The 22,154-nt window shown below is 44.6% G+C and overlaps 1 protein-coding gene across 1 annotated transcript in view; it reads left to right on the top strand.

Annotated features, from left to right (window-relative positions):
* Nucleotides 1-19,941, top strand: part of LOC134346396 (coiled-coil domain-containing protein 80-like) — a 33,256-nt gene extending 13,315 nt beyond the window's left edge. Inside the window, exons 5-7 of the mRNA XM_063047754.1 lie at nucleotides 6,075-6,178; nucleotides 9,856-9,936; nucleotides 17,399-19,941. Coding sequence (XP_062903824.1) covers nucleotides 6,075-6,178; nucleotides 9,856-9,936; nucleotides 17,399-17,661 — 448 coding nt within the window. The 3' untranslated portion in view covers nucleotides 17,662-19,941. The remainder of the gene's footprint in view (nucleotides 1-6,074; nucleotides 6,179-9,855; nucleotides 9,937-17,398) is intronic.
* The last annotated feature ends 2,213 nt before the right edge of the window (nucleotides 19,942-22,154 follow it).

Genomic DNA, 22,154 nt, shown 5'->3' with positions numbered 1-22,154 from the left:
ATAACCGTCTGTGTCAATGAATTCCATGGATTCACCACCCTCTGGCTAAAGAAATTCCTCCTCTCCCACTACAGGAAACATCCTCTCCACATCGGAATTCAATTCCAAAGTCATCTGTAGGATGTTTGTACATTCTCCCAGTGACTGTGTGGGTGCTCCAGTTTTCTCCCACAGTCCAAAGTCCTACTGGTTAGTAGGTTAGTTGGTCATTGTAAATTGTCCTGTGGTTAGGCGAGGGTTAAATAGATGGGTTGCTGGGCGGTGCATTTAGGTCAGAGATGAGGAGGAATTTTGTTAGCCAGAAGGTAGTGAATCATTGCTTCATTTAATTGTATACACTATACAGTATGTCCAGTCATACAGAAGTACAGCACAGAAACAGGTCCTTTGGCCCATCTAGTCCATGTGAAAACCACTTAAACTCCCTACTCCCACCAACCTCACTGGGACCATAGCCCTCCTATCCATGTACCTATCCAAACTTCTCTGAAACGTTGAAATTGAGCTCACGTACACCACTTGTGCGGACAGCTTGTCTCACTCTCTCACAATCCTCTGAGTGAAAAAATTTCCATTCATATTCTCCTTAAACTTTTCACCTTTCACCCTTAACCCATGACCTCTAATTGTAGTCCCACCCAACCCCAGTGGAAAAAAGCCTGCTTGTATATACCCTATCTTTGCCCCTCATAATTTTGTGTACCTCTATCAAATCTCCCCTCAATCTTCTACATTCCAAGGAATAAAGTCCTAACCTATTCAATCTTCCCCTATAACTCAGGTCCTCTAGACCCAGTAACATCCTTGAAAATTTTCTCTGTACTCTTTCAACCTTATTTACATCTTTCCTGTAGGTAGGTGACTAAAACTGCACACAATACTCCAGATCAGGCCTCACCAATGTCTTATACAACCTCAACATAATATCCCATCTCCTGTACTCAATACATTGATTTACGAAGACCAATGTGCCAAAAGCTTTCTTTACGACCCTATCTACCTGTGTCTCATTTTCAATGAACTATAGACCTGTATTCCCAGATCCCTTTGTTCCATTGCACTCCTCACTGCCCTACTGTTCTCTGTGTAAGACCTACTATGGTTGGTCCCACCAAAGTGCAACACTTCAGACTTGACAGGATTAAATTCCATCTGCTATTTTTCAGCCCATTTTTCCATCTGGTCCTAATTCCACTGCAAGCCATGATAGTCTTCCTCACTGTCCACGACACCCCCATTCTTTGTGTTATCTGCAAATTTGCTGATCCAGTTAACCACATTATCATCCAGATCATTGATATAGATGACAAACAGCAACGGGCCCAGCACCGATCTCTGTGGCACTCCACTAGTCACAGGCCTCCACTCAGAGAAGCAACCATCTACTACCACTCTCTGGCTTCTCCCTCCAATCCAGTTTCTAATCCAGTTTACTACTTCATATTGAATGTCGAGTGACTGAACCTCTTGTCCAACCTCCCGTGTGGGACCTTGTCAAATGCATTGCTGAAGTCCATGTAGACAACATTCATGGCCTTGCCTTCATCAACGTTCCTGGTAACTACCTTGAAAAGCTCTGTGAGATTGGTCAGACACAACCCGCCATGCACAAAACTGTGCTGACTGTCCTTAATCAGTCCATGTCTATCCAAATACTAATATCTCTGACTCCTTAGAATACCTTCAAATAACTTTCCCACCTCTGATGTCAGACTCACTGGTCTATAATTTCCTGGTTTATTTTTCGATCCTTTCTGAAACAGTGGAACAACATTGGCTATCCTCCAATACTCCAGTACCTCATCTGTCACTAAGGATGATTTAAATATCTCTGCTAGGGCTCCTGCAATTCCTGTACTAGCCTCCCACAGGGTCTGAGGGAATATCTTGTCAGGCCCTGGGGATTTATCCACCCTAATTTGCCTCAAGACAGCAAACACCTCCTACTCTGTGTCTATCTCCCAAGTAAATACAGATGCAAAAATTTCATTTAGGATCTCCCCAATCCCTTTTGGCTCCACACACAGATTACCATTCTGCTGTTCCAGTGGACCAATTCTGTCCCTTGCAATTCTTTTGCTCTTAACATACCTGTCATATCTGTAGAATCCCTCAGGATTCTCTAGCAGACTGTCTTCTCTGCTAGCTGGTCTGCTAGAGCAACTTTATGGCTGCTTTTAGCCCTCCTGATTTCTTTCTGACATGTTCTCTTGCATTTCTTGTACTCCATAAGCACCTCATTTGTTCCTACCTCCTTTCCTTTCTTAACCAGGGTCTCAGTATCTCTTGAAAACTGAGGTTCCTTACACCTGTTATCTTCCCTTTTACTCTGACAGGCACGTACGAGCTTTGCACTCTCAACATTCCACTTTTGGAGGCCTCCCACTTACCAAGTATGCCTTTGCCAGAAAATAATCTGTGCCAATCCACACTTGCCAGATCTTTTCTGATACCACCAAAATTGGCCTTTCTCCAATTTAGAATTAGATGACAATAAATTTGAACTTGATCTTGGACTTAAGTCTGTGAAATTCATTGCCACAGGTGGCTGTGTATATTTAAGGCAGAGGTTGATAGATTCTTGATTAGTAAGGGTGTCAATGGTTATGGGGGGAAGGCAGGGGAATGGGGTTGAGAGGGAAAATAAATTGGCCATGATGAAATGATGGAGCAAACTCAATGGGCTGAATGGCCTAATCCTGCTTCTATGTCTTATGATGGGAGGAAACTGGAGCATCCTGAGGAAATCCACACAGTTACTACGAGAATACACAAACTTCTCACAGGCAGCGACAGGAACTGAACCGGGTTGCTAACTGCTACTCTACCATGCCAGCCCAGCAGTCTGCAGTCTCACTTGTGTCTCTGTTTGAAAATGTAATCCCCCAGTGTCCCCGTCCCACTTCACCCCCACCCACTCTCCAGTTCTGAGCAAGGGTTACTGACCTGAGACATTGACTGGTTTCTCTTTCCACTGTCTGGCTGATTTCTTACAGCTTTCTTCTGTCCTATTTGTTTTCTCAGTTACAAACCCATACCTTCTCTGTTATTGTAAGAATTTTTTAAACTTCTGTGAAATTATCAAGTGGATTCTGGCATTTTCCCATGTCCCAGATCTCCGGCTAGCTGTCCTTCCTTGTATCTCCCCTCTTTCTCGAGCGGTGACCTTGTAGCTTTTGAGAGCTAGGGCGGTAGGGTAGTGTAATGGTTAGCGTAAAATTTTGCCACGCTAGCGACTGGGGGTTCAATTCCCACCGCTGTCTGAAAGGTGTTTGTACGTGCTCCCTGTGTTTGTGTGAGTTTCCTCTCATATTCCAAGGACGTATGAGTTAGGGTTGCCTTCAATGCCTTATAAGTGTACATCCATATTTCTCTTAAATATGTTACATCTGATTTCACCACCTTCCTGGGCAGTGCATTCCAGGTATCAACCATACACTGTGTAAAATAAAAACCTTCCTCTCACTTTATTAGGTTAGATTAGACTAGATTAGATTCAACTTTATTGTCATTGTGTGGAGTACAGATACAAAACCAATGAAATGCAGTTAGCATCTGACCAGAAATGCAAAAAATAGTTATTTACAAAATAACTGCGAGTAAAAAAAGTGCTACAACACACAAATATGAAAGTACTGAGACAGTACAATAGGAATGCAATACTGCTTAGCGCTGTGATGAGAGGTTCAGCAGTGTCACAGCCTCAGGGAAGAAGCTCTTCCTGTGCCTTTTGGTGCAGGAGCAGAGGCTCCTGTAGTGCCTACTGGATGGGAGGAGAGTAAAAAGTCCGTGTTTAGGGTGAGATGCATCCCCGATAATGCTTTTCGCCCTGCCCAGGCAGCATTTATGGTAGATGTTCTCAATGGTGGGCAATTGGGTGCCAATAATCCGCTGGGCAGTTGTCACCACCCACTGGAGTGGTTTGTGGTCCGATATGGGACAATTGCCATACCACACTGAGATGCAGTTGGTGAGTATGCTCTCAATGGTACAGTGGTAAAAGTCCGTCAGTATCCTGGGACAGAGGTGAGCTTTCTTCATGCTCTGCAGGAAATAAAGGCGCTGTTGTGCCTTTTTGATCAGGATGGAGCATCTCCCCTTGTGTTTTTATTACCCTTACCAGAACATGGAACATCGAAGAGTATAGAGAGGCCATTTGCCCACCAAGTTATGCTGAATGATTTAAGCTTGTCTGCTTCCACATAAAGATTAGCTTTATTTGTCACATATACTTCGAAATATCAAAATATACAGTCAAATGCATAATTTGTGTCAACAGCCAACACAGTCTGAAGGTGTTGTGGGGGCAGCCCACAATCAGGAAAGCTCACCAACACCTCTGCTTTTCTGAGGAGGCTGCAGGGAGCTGGACTGTGCACATCTGTACTCATGTCATTCTACAGATGGGCAGTAGAGAGCATCCTAACAAGCTGCATCTCTGCTTGGAATGGGAACTGCACGGCGGCGGATAGGGAGGCTCTACAACGGGTAGTCAGAACCGTCCAGCGCATCACTGGCACCAGCCTATCCACCATCATGGACGTTTACACAGAAAGGTTCTGGAAAAGGGTCAGGAACATCATGAAGGATCCCACCCACCCTGCTCATCGACTGATTGTCCCTCTCCTATCAGGGAGGAGGATATGTAGCATCCACTAGACTCAAAAACAGTTACTTCCCCCAAGCAGTAAGGCTGATCAACACCTCCACCCACTAATCCACTCCTCCACACCCCCAACCACCACTACTTTATCATTTCCAGTCAGTCACCTTATGTACAGACACTCCAGTGCCTGGCGTCACTTTATGGACATACACTCAATCTGAGTATATAAGTGATCTTGTGTGTGATTATATTTATTGCGTTTTTTGTGCTGCATCAGATCCGCAGTAACAATTATTTTGTTCTCTTTTACCTTTGTGAACTGGAAATGCCATGAAATAAGCCTGAGTGTTGAAGTTTGGTCACACTTCTGCATCAAGATAACATACCCACAACTTTTTATCTTTACTAACATGGTCCATATCCCTCCATTCCTGCAGATGCTTGTTCCTACCTAAGAGCCTCTTAGATACCTCTATTGTATCTGCCTCCACCACTACCTCAGGCAATGCATTCCGGGCACCCACCACTCTCTGCATAAATAAAACATTGCCCCTCACATCTCCTTTGAACTTCTCCCCTCTCACCTTAAATGCATGCCCTCTAGTATTAGACATTTCAACCCTGTGAAAGAAACTCTAGTCTATGCCTCTATTGGGTGACCCATTAGCCTCCACTGCTCCAGGGAAAGCAAACGGTGGTTCCATACATATTGTGCCTGAGGTTAGTTTTTTAAATCCAGTTTTATTTGAATTTAAGTTCCTTAGCTGCTGTGGTTGGATGTGAAATCTCATCACTCTGAGCTAACTACACTCAGTGGCCAGGTACACCTGCACACCTGCTCGTTAATGCAAATATCTAACCAGCCAATCAGGTGGCTGTATCTCAACGCATAAAAGCATGCAGACGTGGTCAAGAGGTTCAGTTGTTGATCAGACCAAACATCAGAATGGGGAAGAGGTGACTTTGACTGTGGAATGACTGTTCGTACCAGTTTGGGTAACTCAGAAACTGCTGGGATTTTCACACACAACAACCTTCAGAGTTTACAGAGAATGGAGTGAAAAATCAAAAAAACATCCAGAGAGTGGCAGTTCTGTGGACAAAGACATCTTGTTAATGAGAGAGGTCAGAGGAGAATGGCCAGGCTGGTTCAAGCTGACAGGAAGGTGACAGTAACTCAAATACACACGCGTTACAACAGTGGTGTGCAGAGAAGCATCTCTGAACACACAACACGTTGAACCTTGAAGTGGGTGGGCTACAGCAGCCGAAGACCACGAACATAGACTCAGTGGCCATTTTATTAGGCACGGGACGTATCTAATAAAGTGGCTGCTGAGTGTAGAACAGGTCTTTTAGCCTATGTTGTGCAGAACCATTTAAATGCATCCTTTCTGCCTACACAAGTCCGTATTCCTCCGGTCTCTGCATCTTCATGGGTCTGTCCATTGTCCGTTTTCTTTCTAAGGTTGCAGTGGAAGCGAAGGCTGCTGATAATTTCAGCTCCTGACGAGGAAGAATGGATGTTCCAGCAGCAGATGTCGGCTGTCACCGGCCAGGACTGCCACTTGGGTAAGTTATTTTGACAGCTGTTTACACCTCAGGACCTGTAGCACATACCCTGCTGATCCTGGGCCAATTCATTTCATGATCAGCGCACCCTTCTTAACGCAGGTAGGCCCCTCGACTCTCATCCCTCTCAGATAGTATCACAGGTGTGAGAGGCAGGGAGTTTTAGACCATAGGAGCAGATAGAACATATAGGAGCAGAATTAAGCTGTTCAGCCCATCAAGTCTTCTCCACCATTTCATCATGGCTGATTTATTAACCCTCTCAACCCCACTCTCCTGTGCCATAACCTCTGATGCCCTGACTAATGAATAATCTATCAATCTCTGCTTTAAATATACCCAATGACTTGGCCTCCACAACCCTCTATGGCGATGATTCACTACTCAATGGCTGAAGAAATTCCTCTTCATCTCTGTTCTAAAGGGGTGTCCCTCTATTCTGAGGCTGTGCCCTCTGTCCCCAGACTCCCCCACTATAGGAAACTTCCTCTTCAGATCCACTGTCTCCAGGCCTTTCAATATTTGACAGCTTTCAATGAGATGCCCCACACTCCACCCCCCCCCCCCACTGTCATCCTTCTAAACCCCAGCGAGGTTTTCCCAGAATGGGAAAAGAATTCCAGAATTTCCCCGCTAAGTTCGCAGTCCTGTCTTTCCTATCCTCATTTTCCTCACTATCTGCTCCCTTCCTGGTGCTCCCTACGTTCCCTCTGCTCTTACAACTTTAATCTTTTGCCTCATTTTAATGACCGTACAAATGGTGCCTACTGTTGCTAAGGTGAGTCCAGGGATGGGAGACCAAGGTACAGCTGACAAGCCTGACTTAATCCAAGCTGTGTCCAGATTAGGGGATTTAGCCCGAAACGTCGACTGTCTATTTCCTCCCACAGATTCAAGATTCAAGAATGTTTAATGTCATTTCCAGTACACAAGTGTAAAGGGGAACAAAATCATTGTTACTCCAGATCCGATGCAACACAAAAACACATAATAAGATAAAGAACACAATAATAATAAAAAACACAATAAATATAAATACAGAAGATAGCTTATGTACATAGATTGATCGTATGTCCATGAAGTGACGCTAGACACTGGAATATCTATACATAAGGTGACTGACAGGAAATGATAAAGTACTGGTGGTTGGGGGCGTGGAGGGGTGGGTTAGTGGGTGGAGGTGTTGATCTGCCTTACTGATTGGGGAATCCTGGCGTGGATGGTACGTACGTAGTCTTCTCCCCGATGAGAGTGGGGCAAGAGATGCTGCCCAGCCTGCTGTTCCTCCAGCATCTGCAGTCTCTTGTGCCACATCCAGAGGGTAGAGTGCCACCAAAATAGGCATCACGTCACCCAAGACCACTGAGAAACTTCACAAGTAGTCCCAGCATTGTTAGTGTGTTCCATCACAAAGACAGAAGTTCAAATTTAATTGTCATTCAACCACACAGCTAAAGGAAACAATGTCCTTCCGGGGCCAAGGTGCGAAACACTGTACATTGTCACACACAGCGCACAGCACACATAGAAACTGCAGTAAAAACTGGTAAGTCACACAGCCTCAGTGCAACAAGAGGCAGTCAGTGTTTTGGGTCTGTGCAGAACAAAGGGATAACACAAATTTCTGAACCCATGAACACTGCCTCGCTTTTTGCTCTTTTCTGCACTGTGTTTTTTTTCATATATATTTCTTATTGTAACACTGGGCGGCACGGTAGTGAAGTGGTTAGCACAACGCTTTACAGTACAGGCGACTGGGGTTCAATTCCCACCGCTGGCTGTAAGGAGTTCTCCCCGTGACTACATGGGTTTCCTCCAGATGCTCCGGTTTCCTCCCACAATCCAATGATGTGATGCTTGGTGGGTTAATTGGTCCATAAGACCATAAGATTTAGGAGCAGAAGCAGGCCATTCGGCCCATCAAGTCTGCTCCGCCATTCAATCATGGGCTGATCCACTTCATCCAGTCATCCCCACTCCCCTGCTTTCACCCCGTACCCTTTGATGCCCTGGCTAATCAAGAACCTATCTATCTCTGCCTTAAATATACCCAATGACTTGGCCTCCACAGCCGCTCATGGCAACAAATTCCACAGATTTACCACCCTCTGACTAAAGTAATTTCTCTGCATCTCAGTTCTAAAAGGACATCCTTCAATCCTGAAGTTGTGCCCTCTTGTCCTAGAATCCCCTACCATGGGAAATAAGTTTGCCATATCTAATCTGTTCAGGCCTTTTAACATTTGGAATGTTTCTATGAGATCCCCCCTCATTCTCCTGAACTCCAAGAGCTGCCAGATGTTCCTCATACGGTAACCCTTTAATTCCTGGAATCATTCTCGTGAATCTTCTCTGAACCCTCTTCAATGTCAGTATATCCTTTCTAAAATAAGGAGCCCAAAACTGCACACAACACTGCAAGTGTGGTCTCATGAGTGCCTTATAGAGCCTCGACATCACATCCCTGCTCTTATATTCTATACCTCTGGAAATGAATGCCAACATTGCATTCGGCTTCTTCACAACCAACTCAACCTGCAGGTTAACCTTTAGGGTACCTTGCGCAAGGACTCCCAAGTATTGTAAATTGTCCCATGGTGAGGCTAGGGTTAAATCGGGGGATTGCTAAGCAGCGTGGCTTTAGGGGTCAGAAGGGCCTATTCTGTGCTTTGTCAATAAATAAACAAATAGATAAAGAGAGCCAGACTCATGTAGTCATAGATGCACTACAGCAGAAACAGGCCATCCAGCCCATCCAGCCTGTGTTCTGCCTGTTCCCATCAACCTGCAGCTGGACCATAGCCCTCTATATCCCTCCCATCCATGTACTTAACCAAATTTCTCTTAATCGAACGTGCTCTCAGCTCGTTCCATTCTCTCACCACCCTCTGAATGAAGAAATTCCTTAGTTCTAGTATCACCCAAACTCAGTGGAAAAAGCCTACTTGCATTTACCCTATCAATATCCCTCATAATTTTAATCAAATCTTCCCTTACTCTCCTTCGCTCCAGGAAATAAAGTCTAACCTATTCAACCTTTCCCTATAACTCCTATCCCCAAGTCCCAGCAACATCCTTGTAAATTTCCTTTGCATTCTTTCAATCATATTGACATCTTTCCTGTAGGTGACCAGATCTGCCCAATAATCCAAGTTAGACCTCACCAGCATCTTATACAACCACAATGTACATCACAACTCCTGAACTCAGTACTGCAATTTATGAAAGCCTCTGTGCCAAAGGCTGTCTTTATGTCCCTATCTACCTGTGATGTCACTTCCAAGGAATTATGGATGTGTGTTCCCAGATCCCTCTGTTCTATCGCAATGCCCCACTGTTCACTGCATAAAAAACAGAGTGGTGTATAAATAGAACAGGAAAGTGTTGGAAAACCTCAGCAGGGAAGACGTGTGCGGAAAGATTTGCAACTGCGTTAAACTGTTTATCCTATCACAGACATTCCCTTTGCTCTACTTAACCCTCCCTGTTTCCAAAAAATTACCATCTCTTTCCCAGTCCTGACAAAGGATTGCAGACCTGAAAATGTTGGCCATTTCTCTCTCTCTCCCTCCACAGATACTGAGTGTTTCCAGCATTTTCCACCTTTGTTTCAGACCTGCATCTTCTGTAGCTGTTATTTTTGTGTATCATGTATTGAAATGTTTGTATTTCATTAGGGATTCGCCACTTTGCTCTGTTGAAGTTGACAGGAACAGGGGAAGATACCTCAGGAACGCTGGAGCTGTTTCCTCCCAGTGGTAAGGATGATGTTTGATGGGTTGTGTTATCATTGCACTATCCATGGCTGGACTGACTGACTGACAATTTTTCTATCCTGACACAGTGGCATTGCTTTGGGACTGGGTTGTTGAATCTACCTGGATTGACTGAGCTCTGTCTAAAGCAGGGGTTCCCAACCTGAGGCCCACTGTTAACGTAGGGGTCCATGGCATAAAATAAGATTGGGAACCCCTGGTCTAAAGTATATGTGTATGTGTGTTGGAGATGAAAGATTAGCTTTATCTGTCACGTGTTCATGAAACATATTGTGAAATGCATTGCTTGTGGCAATGACCAATGCTGTTCGAATTTACGCTGGGGGGAGAAACCTGCAAGTGTCGTCATACTTCTGGTACCAACATAGTATGCTGACAACTTACTAACCCTACCCCAGACATCTTCGGGATGTGGGAGGAAACCCACATGGTTACGGGGAGAACATTTAAACTTACAGACAGTAACAAGAAATGAATGCTGATTCTAGAATAGTGTTATGCTAATGGCTACACTACCATGCCGTGTGTGTGTGTGTGTGTGTGTGTGTGTGTGTGTGTGTGCGAGCTGCAGTGGCCGGGGCACGTGATAAGGATGCCCCCATGTCAGCTACCCCGCAAAGTGTTATACGGCCAGCTACATCACAGTCGTCGCTCAGCTGGAAGGCCGAAGAAGCGCTATGAGGATCAGATGAAGAGTGCTTTAAGGAAGTACAAGATCAGACCCGAGGACCTGGAGGAGGTTGCTGCTGACCGTACCGCTTGGCGACAGCTGTGAAGGGACTGGGTTCGTATTCTGGAGATGGAAAGAACAACCAGAAGACAGCAGAAGAGAGCCAGGAGAAACGCAGCCATTGTTGCCACCACTACCACATATACATGTCCCACCTGCAATAGGGCTTGTGGGTCCAGGATAGGACTGTATAGGCATCAAAGATCTCACCGTTAAAGGAGTGGACATCGTCATCGGATTTCGATGGACAACCGAAGAAGAAGAGTATGTGTGCGCATGTACACAGATTAGACTTGTCAATTTCAACATTTCAGAACTGGGTGCAATTTATTACAGAAAGGATGTGGAAACTTTGGAGAGGGTGCAGAAGAGGTTCACCAGGATGCTGACTGGTTTAGAGCATGTGGCCAAGTGGTTAAGGCGTCGGTCTAGTGACCGGAAGGTCGCTAGTTCGAGCCTCAGCTGAGGCAGCGTGTTGTGTCTTGAGCAAGGCACTTAACCACACATTGGTCTGCGACGACACTGGTGCCAAGCTGTATGGGTCCTAATGCCCTTCCCTTGGACAACATCAGTGGCGTGGAGAGGGGAGACTTGCAGCATGGGCAACTGCCGGTCTTCCATACAACCTTGCCCAGGCCTGCACCCTGGAAACCTTCCAAGGTGCAAATCCATGGTCTCATGAGACTAACGGATGCCTATGGTTTAGAGAACATGTGCCATCGTCCCTGCCAGTATCGTCCTCCAATCCACCTGGACAAGCTCCACTCTCATGCCTCAGTAATTCCCTTCAATTCCATTGTGATACTGATACATGTGACTTATGCTTCTCCCTCTCAAACTGCAGTATGAATTCAGAATCAGGTTTCTTATCACCAGCATGCATCGTGAAATTTGATAACAGCAGTAGTAGAAGGAGAAGCAGAAAAAGAGAAAGAAATCAATCAATCAAATACAGTATACGTATAATGAATAGATTAAAAATCGTGCAAAAACAGAAATACTGTATATTTAAAAAAGTGAGGTCGTGTCCAAGGGATCAATGTCCATTTAGGAATCGGATGGCAGAGGGGAAGAAGCTGTTCCTGAATCGCTGAATGTGTGCCTTCAGGCTTCTGTATCTGGTAACAGTGAGAAAAGGACATGCCCTGGGTGTTGGAGGTCCTTAATAATGGATGCTGCCTTTCTGAGAGACCGCTCCCTGAAGATATCCTGGGTACTTTGTAGGCTAGTACCCAAGATGGAGCCGACTAAATTTACAACCCTTTCTTTCGGTCCTGTGTAGTAGCACCCACCCTCCCCCCCCCCAACACCAGACAGTGATGTAGCCTGTTAGAATGCTCTCCACAGTACATCTATAGAACTGATCACATAATATGATCACATCTATGGAAGTGATCATATTATGATCACTGCCTCCTAAGGGTTCCTTTACGTTAAGCTCCCTAATAATATCTGGGTTCCTACACAACACCCAGTCTAAGGGTCTTTCCCCGAGTAGGCTCAAGCACAAGTGGCTCTAAAAAGCCATCTCGTAGGCATTCTGCAAATTCCCTCTCTTGCGATACGACACCAACTTGATTTTCCCAATCCCCTTGCATATTGAAGACTTGCATTACAATTGTGTCATTACCCTTATTACATGCCTCTTCCAGCTCCCTTTACAATCTCAACCCCACACCTTGGCTACTATTTGGAGGCCTCTTTATGATTCTCATAATGGTTTTTTCACCCTTGCAGTTTCTTAACTCCACCCACAAAATTCAACATTCTCTGACCATATGTCATCTCTTTCCAGAGATGTAATTCCATTTCTTACCAACAAAGCCACATCACTGCCTATGCCTTCCTGCCTGTCCTTTGATACTAAGCTTCCAATCATGGCCTTCTTTCAACCATGACTCAGTAATGCCACAATGTCATACTGATTGTGCCAAGGGTTCATCCATCTTATTTCAAATGCTATGCACATTTAAATAGAGCACCTTCAGCCCTGCATTCTTCATCTTTTTGACTTTTGTCTCTGTGGTGTAATTTAACTCTTTGTTCTGTCTGTATTTGTACCTAATCATTGGCTTGTCCTTCCTTACTTGTAAACCTGCTGGCTTGTCCTCAGCTCTATCATCCTGGTTCCCATTCCTCTGCCATATTAGTTTAAACCACTCCCAACAGCTCTAGTAAACCTGCCTGCAAGATATTGATCCCCCTTGGATTCAAGTGCAACCCGTCCCTTTTGTACTGGTCCCACCTGCCCCAGAAGAGGTCCCAATGATCCAGAAATCTGAATCCCTGCCCCCTACTCCAGTTCTTCAGCCACATATTTATCTGCCACCTCAATCTATTCTCGCTATTGCGTGGCACAGGCAGCAATCCCGAGATTACTACCCTTGAGGTCCTGCTTCTCAGCTTCTTTCCTAACTCACTGTATTCTTTTTTCAGGACCTCCTCCCTTTATCTACCTATGTCGTTGCTACCAATATGTACCACGACTTCTGGCTGCTCACTCTCTTTTCAGGATATTGTGGACGCGTTCAGAAACATCTTGGACCCTGGCACCTCCGAAGGCAAACTACCATCCGTGTTTCCTTTTCATGTCCACAGAATCACCTGTTTGTCCCCCTGACTATAGAGTCTCCTATCACTGCTGCCCTCCTCTTCAGTTCCCTACCCTTCTGAGCCACAGGGTCAGACTCAGTGCCAGAAGCACTGCCACTGTTGCTTCCCCCAGGTAGGTTGAAGCTCCCAACTATACTCAAAATGGAGTTCTTATTGTTGAGAAGGACAGCCATAGTGGTTCTCTCCACTATCTGACGTTCTCCCTTCCCTCTCCTGACAGTCACCCATTTAACTGTCTCCTGTAGCCTTGGGGTGACTAACTCCCTGTAGCTCCTGTCTATCACAAACTCACTTTCCCTAACAAGCTGAAGGTCATCGAGCTGCAGCTCCAGTTTCCTAACACGATCTCTAAAGAGCTGAATCTCGATGTATCTATTGCAGATGTGGCCATCGGGCAGGCTGGGAGTCTCCTAGAAATCCCACATCTGTCACCCAGAGCAGAACACTGCCTCTGTAGACATATCCCCTATTCTCTCAAGATTTAAATAAGGAATGAACGTACTTACTTACCTCCTTGCTGACGATCAACACTGGTGCACCTCAGGGGTGTGTGCTTAGCCCACTGCTCTACTCTCTCTATACCCATGACTGTGTGGCTAGGCATAGCTCAAATACCATCTATAAATTTCCTGATGATACAACCATTGTTGTTAGAATCTCAGGTGGGGACGAGAGAGTGTACAGGAGTGAGATATGCCAACTAGTGGAGTGGTGTCGCAGCAACAACCTGGCACTCAATGTCAGTAAGACTAAAGAGCTGATTGTGGACTTCAGGAAGGGTAAGATGAAGGAACACATACCAATCCTCATAGAGGGATCAGAAGTGGAGAGAGTGAGCAGTTTCAAGTTCCTGGGTATCAAGATCTCTGAGGATCTAACCTGGTCCCAACATATTGCTGTAGTTATAAAGAAGGCAAGACAGCAACTATACTTCATTAGGAGTTTGTAGAGATTTGGTATGTCAACAAATATATTCAAAAACTTCTATAGATGTACCATGAGGAGCATTCAGGGAGCGGTGTCTCAGAAAGGCAGCGTCCACTATTAAGGACTTCCAGCACCCAGGGCATGCCCTTTTCTCACTATTATCATCAGGTCAGAGGTACAGAGCCTGAAGGCACACACTCAGCCATTCAGGAACAGCTTCTTCCCCTCTGCCATCTGATTCCTAAATGAACATTGAACCATTAGACACTGCCTCACTTTTTAAATATAATTTCTGTTTTTGCACAACTTTTAATCTATTCAATATACGTATACTGTAATTGATTTAGTTATTTATTTATTACTACTGTTATTTTATTTCGTTTTTTTTCTTCTATATTATGTATTGCATTGAACTGCTGCTGCTAAGTTAACAAATTTCACGTCACATGCCGGTGATAATAAACCTGATTCTGATTCTGGAATGTGTTGATCAGTATACGGAATGAGCTGCCAGAGGAAGTGATTGAGGCCGGTACGTTAACAATATTTAACAGTTACTTGGACGGGTACATGGATAGATAGGAGATGTCTGGAGGGGATTGAAAATCCGACAAAAAGTTGTGTATACAGCCCAGTCCATCATGGGTAAAGCCCCCCACCCCACTATTGAGCGTATCTATATGAAATGCTGTCTCAGCAAAGCAGTCTCATCATCAGGGACTCCCACCACACAGGACCTGCTCTTTTCTCACTGCTCACTGGCAAAGGAGGCACAGGGCCTCAGGACTCACATCACCAGTTTCGGGAACAGTTATTACCCCTCAACTATCAAGCACCTGAACCAGAGAGGATAACTTCACTCACCCCAGCACTGAACTGTTCCCACAACCTATGGACTCACTCTCAAGAGCTCTTCATTTCATGTACTGATATTTAGAAACCATAGAAACCATAGAAACTACAGCACAGAAACAGGCCCTTTGGCCCTTCTTGGCTGTGCCGAACCATTTTCTGCCTAGTCCCACTGACTTGCACACGGACCATATCCCTCCATACACCTCCCATCCATGTATCAGTCCAATTTATTCTTAAATGTTAAAAAAGAACCCGCATTTACCACCTTGTCTGGCAGCTCATTCCATACTCCCACCACTCTCTATGTGAAGAAGCCCCCCCTAACGTTCCCTTTAAACTTTTCCCCCCTCACCCTAAACCCATGTCCTCAGGTTTTTTTCTCCCCTTGCCTCAGTGGAAAAAGCCTGCTTGCATTCACTCTATCTATACCCATCATAATTTTATATACCTCTATCAAATCTCCCCTCATTCTTCTACGCTCCAGGGAATAAAGTCCCAACCTATTCAGCCTTTCTCTGTAACTGAGTTTCTCAAGTCCCGGCAACATCCTTGTAAACCTTCTCTGCACTCTTTCAACCTTATTTATATCCTTCCTGTAATTCGGTGACCAAAACTGAACACAATACTCCAGATTCGGCCTCACCAATGCCTTATACAACCTCATCATAACATTCCAGCTCTTATACTCAATACTTTGATTAATAAAGGCCAATGTACCAAAAGCTCTCTTTACGACCCTATCTACCTGTGACGCCACTTTTAGGGAATTTTGTATCTGTATTCCCGGATCCCTCTGTTCCACTGCACTCCTCAGTGCCTTACCATTAACCCTGTATGTTCTACGTTGGTTTGTCCTTCCAACGTGCAATACCTCACACTTGTCAGTATTAAACTCCATCTGCCATTTTTCAGCCCATTTTTCCAGCTGGTCCAAGTCCCTCTGCAGGCTCTGAAAACCTTCCTCACTGTCTACTACACCTCCAATCTTTGTATCATCAGCAAACTTGCTGATCCAATTTACCACATTATCATCCAGATCATTGATATAGATGACAAATAACAATGGACCCAGCACTGATCCCTGTGGCACACCACTAGTCACAGGCCTCCACTCAGAGAAGCAATTCTCTACCACCACTCTCTGGCTTCTTCCATCGAGCCAATGTCTAATCCAATTTACCACCTCTCCATGTATACCTAGTGACTGAATTTTCCTAACTAACCTCCCATGCGGGACCTTGTCAAAGGCCTTACTGAAGTCCATGTAGACAATATCCACTGCCTTCCCTTCATCCACTTTCCTGGTAACCTCCTCGAAAAACTCCAACAGATTGGTCAAACATGACCTACCATGCACAACGCCATGTTGACTCTCCCTAATAAGTCCCAGTCTATCCAAATGCTTGTAGATTCTGTCTCTTAGTACTCCCTCTCATAACTTACCTACTACCGACGTTAAACTTACTGGCCTATAATTTCCCGGATTACTTTTCGATCTTTTTTTAAACAACGGAACAACCTGAGCCACTCTCCAATCCTCCGGCAGCTCACCTGTAGACAGCGACATTTTAAATATTTCAGCCAGGGCCCCTGCAATTTCAACACTAATCTCCTTCAAGGTCCGAGGGAATACCCTGTCAGGTCCCAGGGATTTATCCACTTTAATTTTCCTCAAGACAGCAAGGACCTCCTCCTTTTCGATCTGTACAGTTTCCATGATCTCACTACTTGTTCCTTAATTCCGTAGACTTCATGCCAGTTTCCTTAGTAAACACAGACGCAAAAAACCTATTTAAGATCTCCCCCATTTCCTTTGGTTCCGCACATAGCCGACCACTCTGATCTTAAGAGGACCAATTTTATCCCTTACAATCCTTTTGCTCTTAATATACCTGTAAAAGCTCTTTGGATTATCCTTCACTTTGACTGCCAAGGCAACCTCATGTCTTCTTTTAGCCCTCCTGATTTCCTTCTTAAGTATTTTCTTGCACTTCTTATACTCCTCAAGCACCTTAGTTACTCCCTGCTTCCTATGCATTTATTACTTATTTGTTTATTATTATTATTATTATTTTGTTTTTCTTTCATTTTGCATAGTTTGTTGCCTTTTGCACATTGTTTTTCTGTCTGTTTTGTTGTGTGTGGTTTTTCATTTTCTATTGTGTTTTTTGGATTTACTGTGAATGCCCACAAGAAAATGAATCATATATTAGGGTTGTGTATGGGGACATATATGTATCCTGCCCAGCATTGAAAAGCCTGTTTGCATACCGTGTGAGTTTGTGTTTAATGTTAACTTCTTTAATGTATTTAACACAGGGAGATCCCAAGTGGAAAAGGAGAAACTTTCCTCGCTGGTGGTAAATGGCCTGCGTGAACACTTCCAGGTCAGTGAGGAGCACTTTATGATGCTGCTAATCGGCAAAGATGGCACCATACTCTCCTGGTACCTGTCTCCTGTGTGGTCGCTGGCGACTATTTACGAGCTGGTGGACTCGGTGCAGCTCAGACAGGAGGAGGTGCAGATTCAGGAGTCGTTGGGTATCAGTTGCCAGGACCATGAAGACTCCCCACACTACTGAGGCCTGAGGCCCTCCTCGACATCCACAGCAACTGAGGTTAATGGACGAGATTCTGATCATGGTTTTGAAGCATCCTGTTACAAACTCTGTTTAATTATATCAGGAAATGTGCATTGGACACTTCACCAACGTTAATCCGCACTTTGTACTTCTTAGGACGATGCCTGTGTTGTAGTAACCAGTATAACGTACTAAACTCTTCATGTTAAATGTTTTTCTGTTTTAAAGGTGCAAGCCACAAAACCCTATCCTACAGTTGAAAGGGTCTTGTATCTCTCACTAGACTGTATGACACAGGAGCAGAATTGGCTATTCGGAGTCTGCTCCATCATTACATCATGGCTGATTTATTATCCCTCTCAACCCCATAACTTTTGATGCCCTTTCTAATTAAATATCTACAAATATTTGTTCCAAATATACCAAATGTCTTATCTCCAGCTGTCTGTGCCAATGAATTCCACAAATTTACCACTCTCCGGCTGAAAAAAATTCCTCCTCATCTACATTCTAGAGTGGGGTACCCAACCTTTTTATGCCGTGGACCAATACCATTAAGCAAGGGGTCCATGGATCCCAGGATGGGAACCCCTGCCTTAGGAGGATGATCCACCAGCTTTGGAGAGAATGTACATTACATTGCAACTTTGCCAGAATCATACAGGGTTTTAAAAGATTAAATCTCGATTCCTTTCAATTATTGAGGAATTTCATTCAAGACATTAACAACAGCAGCAACTCATTGTTACCGATAAACTTCTCAGATATTGTGAAAAATGAGTCTTGAAATCTGAAATTGCTTCTTTAATGAAATCAGGAAACAAGGGGTGCCGGGAATCTCAAACTCGATTCCAAGTGTGATTGAAAATTTCTGGATTCGGAAAAGAGGTTTTTGTTGGGTGGTCTCGTCTAGCAAGAGAGAGGTAAGATAAACAAATGAGCTGAGATACAATGGTGTGACAGACTCAAATGGCTGAATCCAAGACATAGGATCTGCGGGGAAATATCCACTAATCCTATCTTTTAATGGGGGGCGGGGAAGGTTATGTGAAACTTAGGAAAGTTTGGGAAAGCTGCAGTCATCACTAACATCAGGGAAATACAGACCAAGAGAAGCTTGTTGGCATGAAAGGCCAGAAGCAGCTGCCTCTCACATCTCCTGTTTTCACCCATGTCTGGTGTGAGAGCACAACCTCAGCATGGAGGAATGTCCCTTTAGAACTGGGATTTCCAACCTTGGGTCCCATGGTCATTATACACAGCAACAAACACAAAACATTGAAGAAACTCAGTAAGTCAGGCAGCAGCTATGGTGGGGAATAAACGGTCAACATATTGGGCCAAGACCCTTTATCGGGATGAGGAAGGAAGGGGAAATAACCAGGTTAAGATGGTGGGGGGAGAGGAAGGATTACAAGTTGGCAAATATTAGATGAGGGGAAGGTGGGCGGGTAACCTGCTAAGTTCCTCCAGCACATTTTTGTGCATGTTGCTCAAGATTTCCAGCTTTACTGCCTGGTGGCTCATGGCTGATCGTGTAAATCCCTTATTTTGTTCTAATATCTGAAGAGGTAATTTAAGGAATTAGTGAAAGAGTGCAAGTTAACACAAGGGAAAAGATGACTGCATGGCAAGTTGTGTTGATCTGGAGGACATTATAGAGAAAGATTAGCTTTATTTGTGCATTGAAACATACAGTGAAATGTGTTTGTGTCAGTGACCCACAGAGTTCAAGGATGTGCTGGTGTCAGCCCACAAGTGCCGCCATGCTTCTAGCACCAACATAGCATGCTCACAACTTCCTAACTCTAAACTGTATGTCTTTGTAATGTGGAGGTAACTGGAGCACCCAGAGGAAACCCATGGAGTCCCAGGGAGACGTACAAACTCCTTACTCTCAATGGTGGGAATTCAGCCTGGGTTGCTGGCACTGTAAAGCATTAAGATAACCACTTCTCTACCATGCATTAGCCTCTGGAAAAGAATTGGACAAATATCTGCAAGGGAAGCTTTTTTAATGGGTCATAGAAGGAAGAGACATTATTCGTCAGCTCTTTCAAAGTGCTAGGCTGAATGAGCAGAGTCAACATGTGATACTTATCACACACACACATAAAACGCTGGAAGAACTCAGCATGTCAGGCAGCATCTAGGGAGGAGACTAACCAGTCAATATCAAAATTTCAACCCATCCACCTCCTCCCTCATCTGGTCTCACCTATCAGCCGCCAGCTTGTACTCCTTCCCCTCTTCCATCACCTTCTTATCCAACTTCTGCCCTCTTTCTTCCCACTTATTGAATCCTGATGATATTGTGATCCAAGGTTCTTTGGGAGTCAATAATGAGGCAGGAAACTTGTTGCTTATGATCATTTTGTTAAGTGTTACAAAAACAAAGGAATTGAAGGGTAAGGATAGAGAGACAATAGACAATAGGTGCAGGAGTAGGCCATTCCGCCCTTCGAGCCAGCACCACCATTCACTGTGATCATGGCTGATCATCCACAATCAGTACCCCATTCCTGCCTTCTCCCTATATCCCTTGAATCCACTATTTTTAAGAGCTCTATCTAACTCTTGCTTGAAAGCATCCAGAGAATTGGCCTCCATAGCCTTCTGGGGCACAGCATTCTACAGATCCACAACTCTCTGGGTGAAAAAGTTTTTCCTCAACTCCATTCTAAATGGCCTACCCCTTATTCTTAAATTGTGGTCTCTGGTTCTGGACTCCCCCAACATCAGGAACATGTTTCCTGCCTCTAGCGTGTCCAATCCCTTAATGATCTTATATGTTTTAATCAGATCTCCTCTCATCCTTCTAAATTCCAGTGTATACAATCCCAGTTGTTCCAATATTTCAACATATGACAGTCCTGCCATCCCGGGAATTAACCTCGTGAACCTACGCTGCACTCCCTCAATAGCAGGAATGTCCTTCCTCAAATTTGGAGACCAAAACTGCACACAATACTCCAGGTGTGGTCTCACCAGGGCCCTGTACAGCGGCAGAAGGACCTCTTTGCTCCTATAAATTCCCCTTGTTATGAAGGCCAACATGCCATTAGCTTTCTTCACTGCCTGCTGTACCTGCATGCTTACTTTCAGTGACTGATGAACAAGGACACCTAGATCTCGTTGTACTTCCCCTTTTCCTAACTTGACACCATTCAGATAGTAATCTGCCTTCCTGTTCTTGCCACCGAAGTGGATAACCTCACATTTATCCACATTAAACTGCATCTGCCATGCATATTATTATCTGAATGGTGGCCGATTAGGAAAAGGGGAGGTGCAACGAGACCTGGGTGTCATTATACACCAGTCATTGAAAGTGGGCATGCAGGTACAGCAGGCGGTGAAAAAGGCGAACGGTATGCTGGCATTTATAGCGAGAGGATTCGAGTACAGGAGCAGGGAGGTACTACTGCAGTTGTACAAGGCCTTGGTGAGACCACACCTGGAGTATTGTGTGCAGTTTTGGTCCCCTAATCTGAGGAAAGACATCTTTGCCATAGAGGGAGTACAAAGAAGGTTCACCAGATTGATTCCTGGGATGGCAGGTCTTTCATATGAAGAAAGACTGGATGAACTGGGCTTGTACTCGTTGGAATTTAGAAGATTGAGGGGGGATCTGATTGAAACGTATAAGATCCTAAAGGGATTGGACAGGCTAGATGCGGGAAGATTGTTCCCGATGTTGGGGAGGTCTAGAACGAGGGGTCACAGTTTGAGGATAGAGGGGAAGCCTTTTAGGACCGAGGTTAGGAAAAACTTCTTCACACAGAGAGTGGTGAATCTGTGGAATTCTCTGCCACAGCAAACTGTTGAGGCCAGTTCATTAGCTATGTTTAAAAGGAAGTTAGATATGGCCCTTGTGGCTACAGGGGTCAGGGGGTATGGAGGGAAGGCTGGGTTCTGAGTTGGATGATCAGCCATGATCATAATAAATGGCGGTGCAGGCTCGAAGGGCCGAATGGCCTACTCCTGCACCTATTTTCTATGTTTCTATGTTTCTATATGGCAACTCACCCAACCTGTCCAAGTCATCCTGTATTCTCATAACATCCTCCTCACATTTCACACTGCCACCCAGCTTTGTGTCATCTGCAAATTTGCTAATGTTACATTTAATCCCTTCATCTAAATCATTAATGTATATTGTAAATAGCTGCGGTCCCAGCACCAAGCCTTGCGGTACCCCACTAGTCACTGCCTGCCATAATGAAAGGGACCCGTTAATCCCTACTCTTTGTTTCCTGTCTGCCAACCAATTTTCTATCCATGTCAGTACCCTACCCCCAATACCATGTGCTCCAATTTTGCCCACTAATCTCCTATGTAGGACCTTATCAAAGGCTTTCTGAAAGTCCAGGTACACTACATCCACTGGCTCTCCCTTATCCATTTTCATAGTTACATCCTCAAAAAATTCCAGAAGATTAGTCAAGCATGATTTCCCCTTCGTAAATGCATGCTAACTTGGACCAATCCTG

Source organism: Mobula hypostoma, chromosome 5 (genome assembly GCF_963921235.1).
Source record: "Mobula hypostoma chromosome 5, sMobHyp1.1, whole genome shotgun sequence".
Lineage (NCBI taxonomy): Eukaryota > Metazoa > Chordata > Chondrichthyes > Myliobatiformes > Myliobatidae > Mobula > Mobula hypostoma.
Note: the sequence above shows the minus strand (reverse complement) of the source record. Positions and strands in the feature narration are given on the sequence as shown.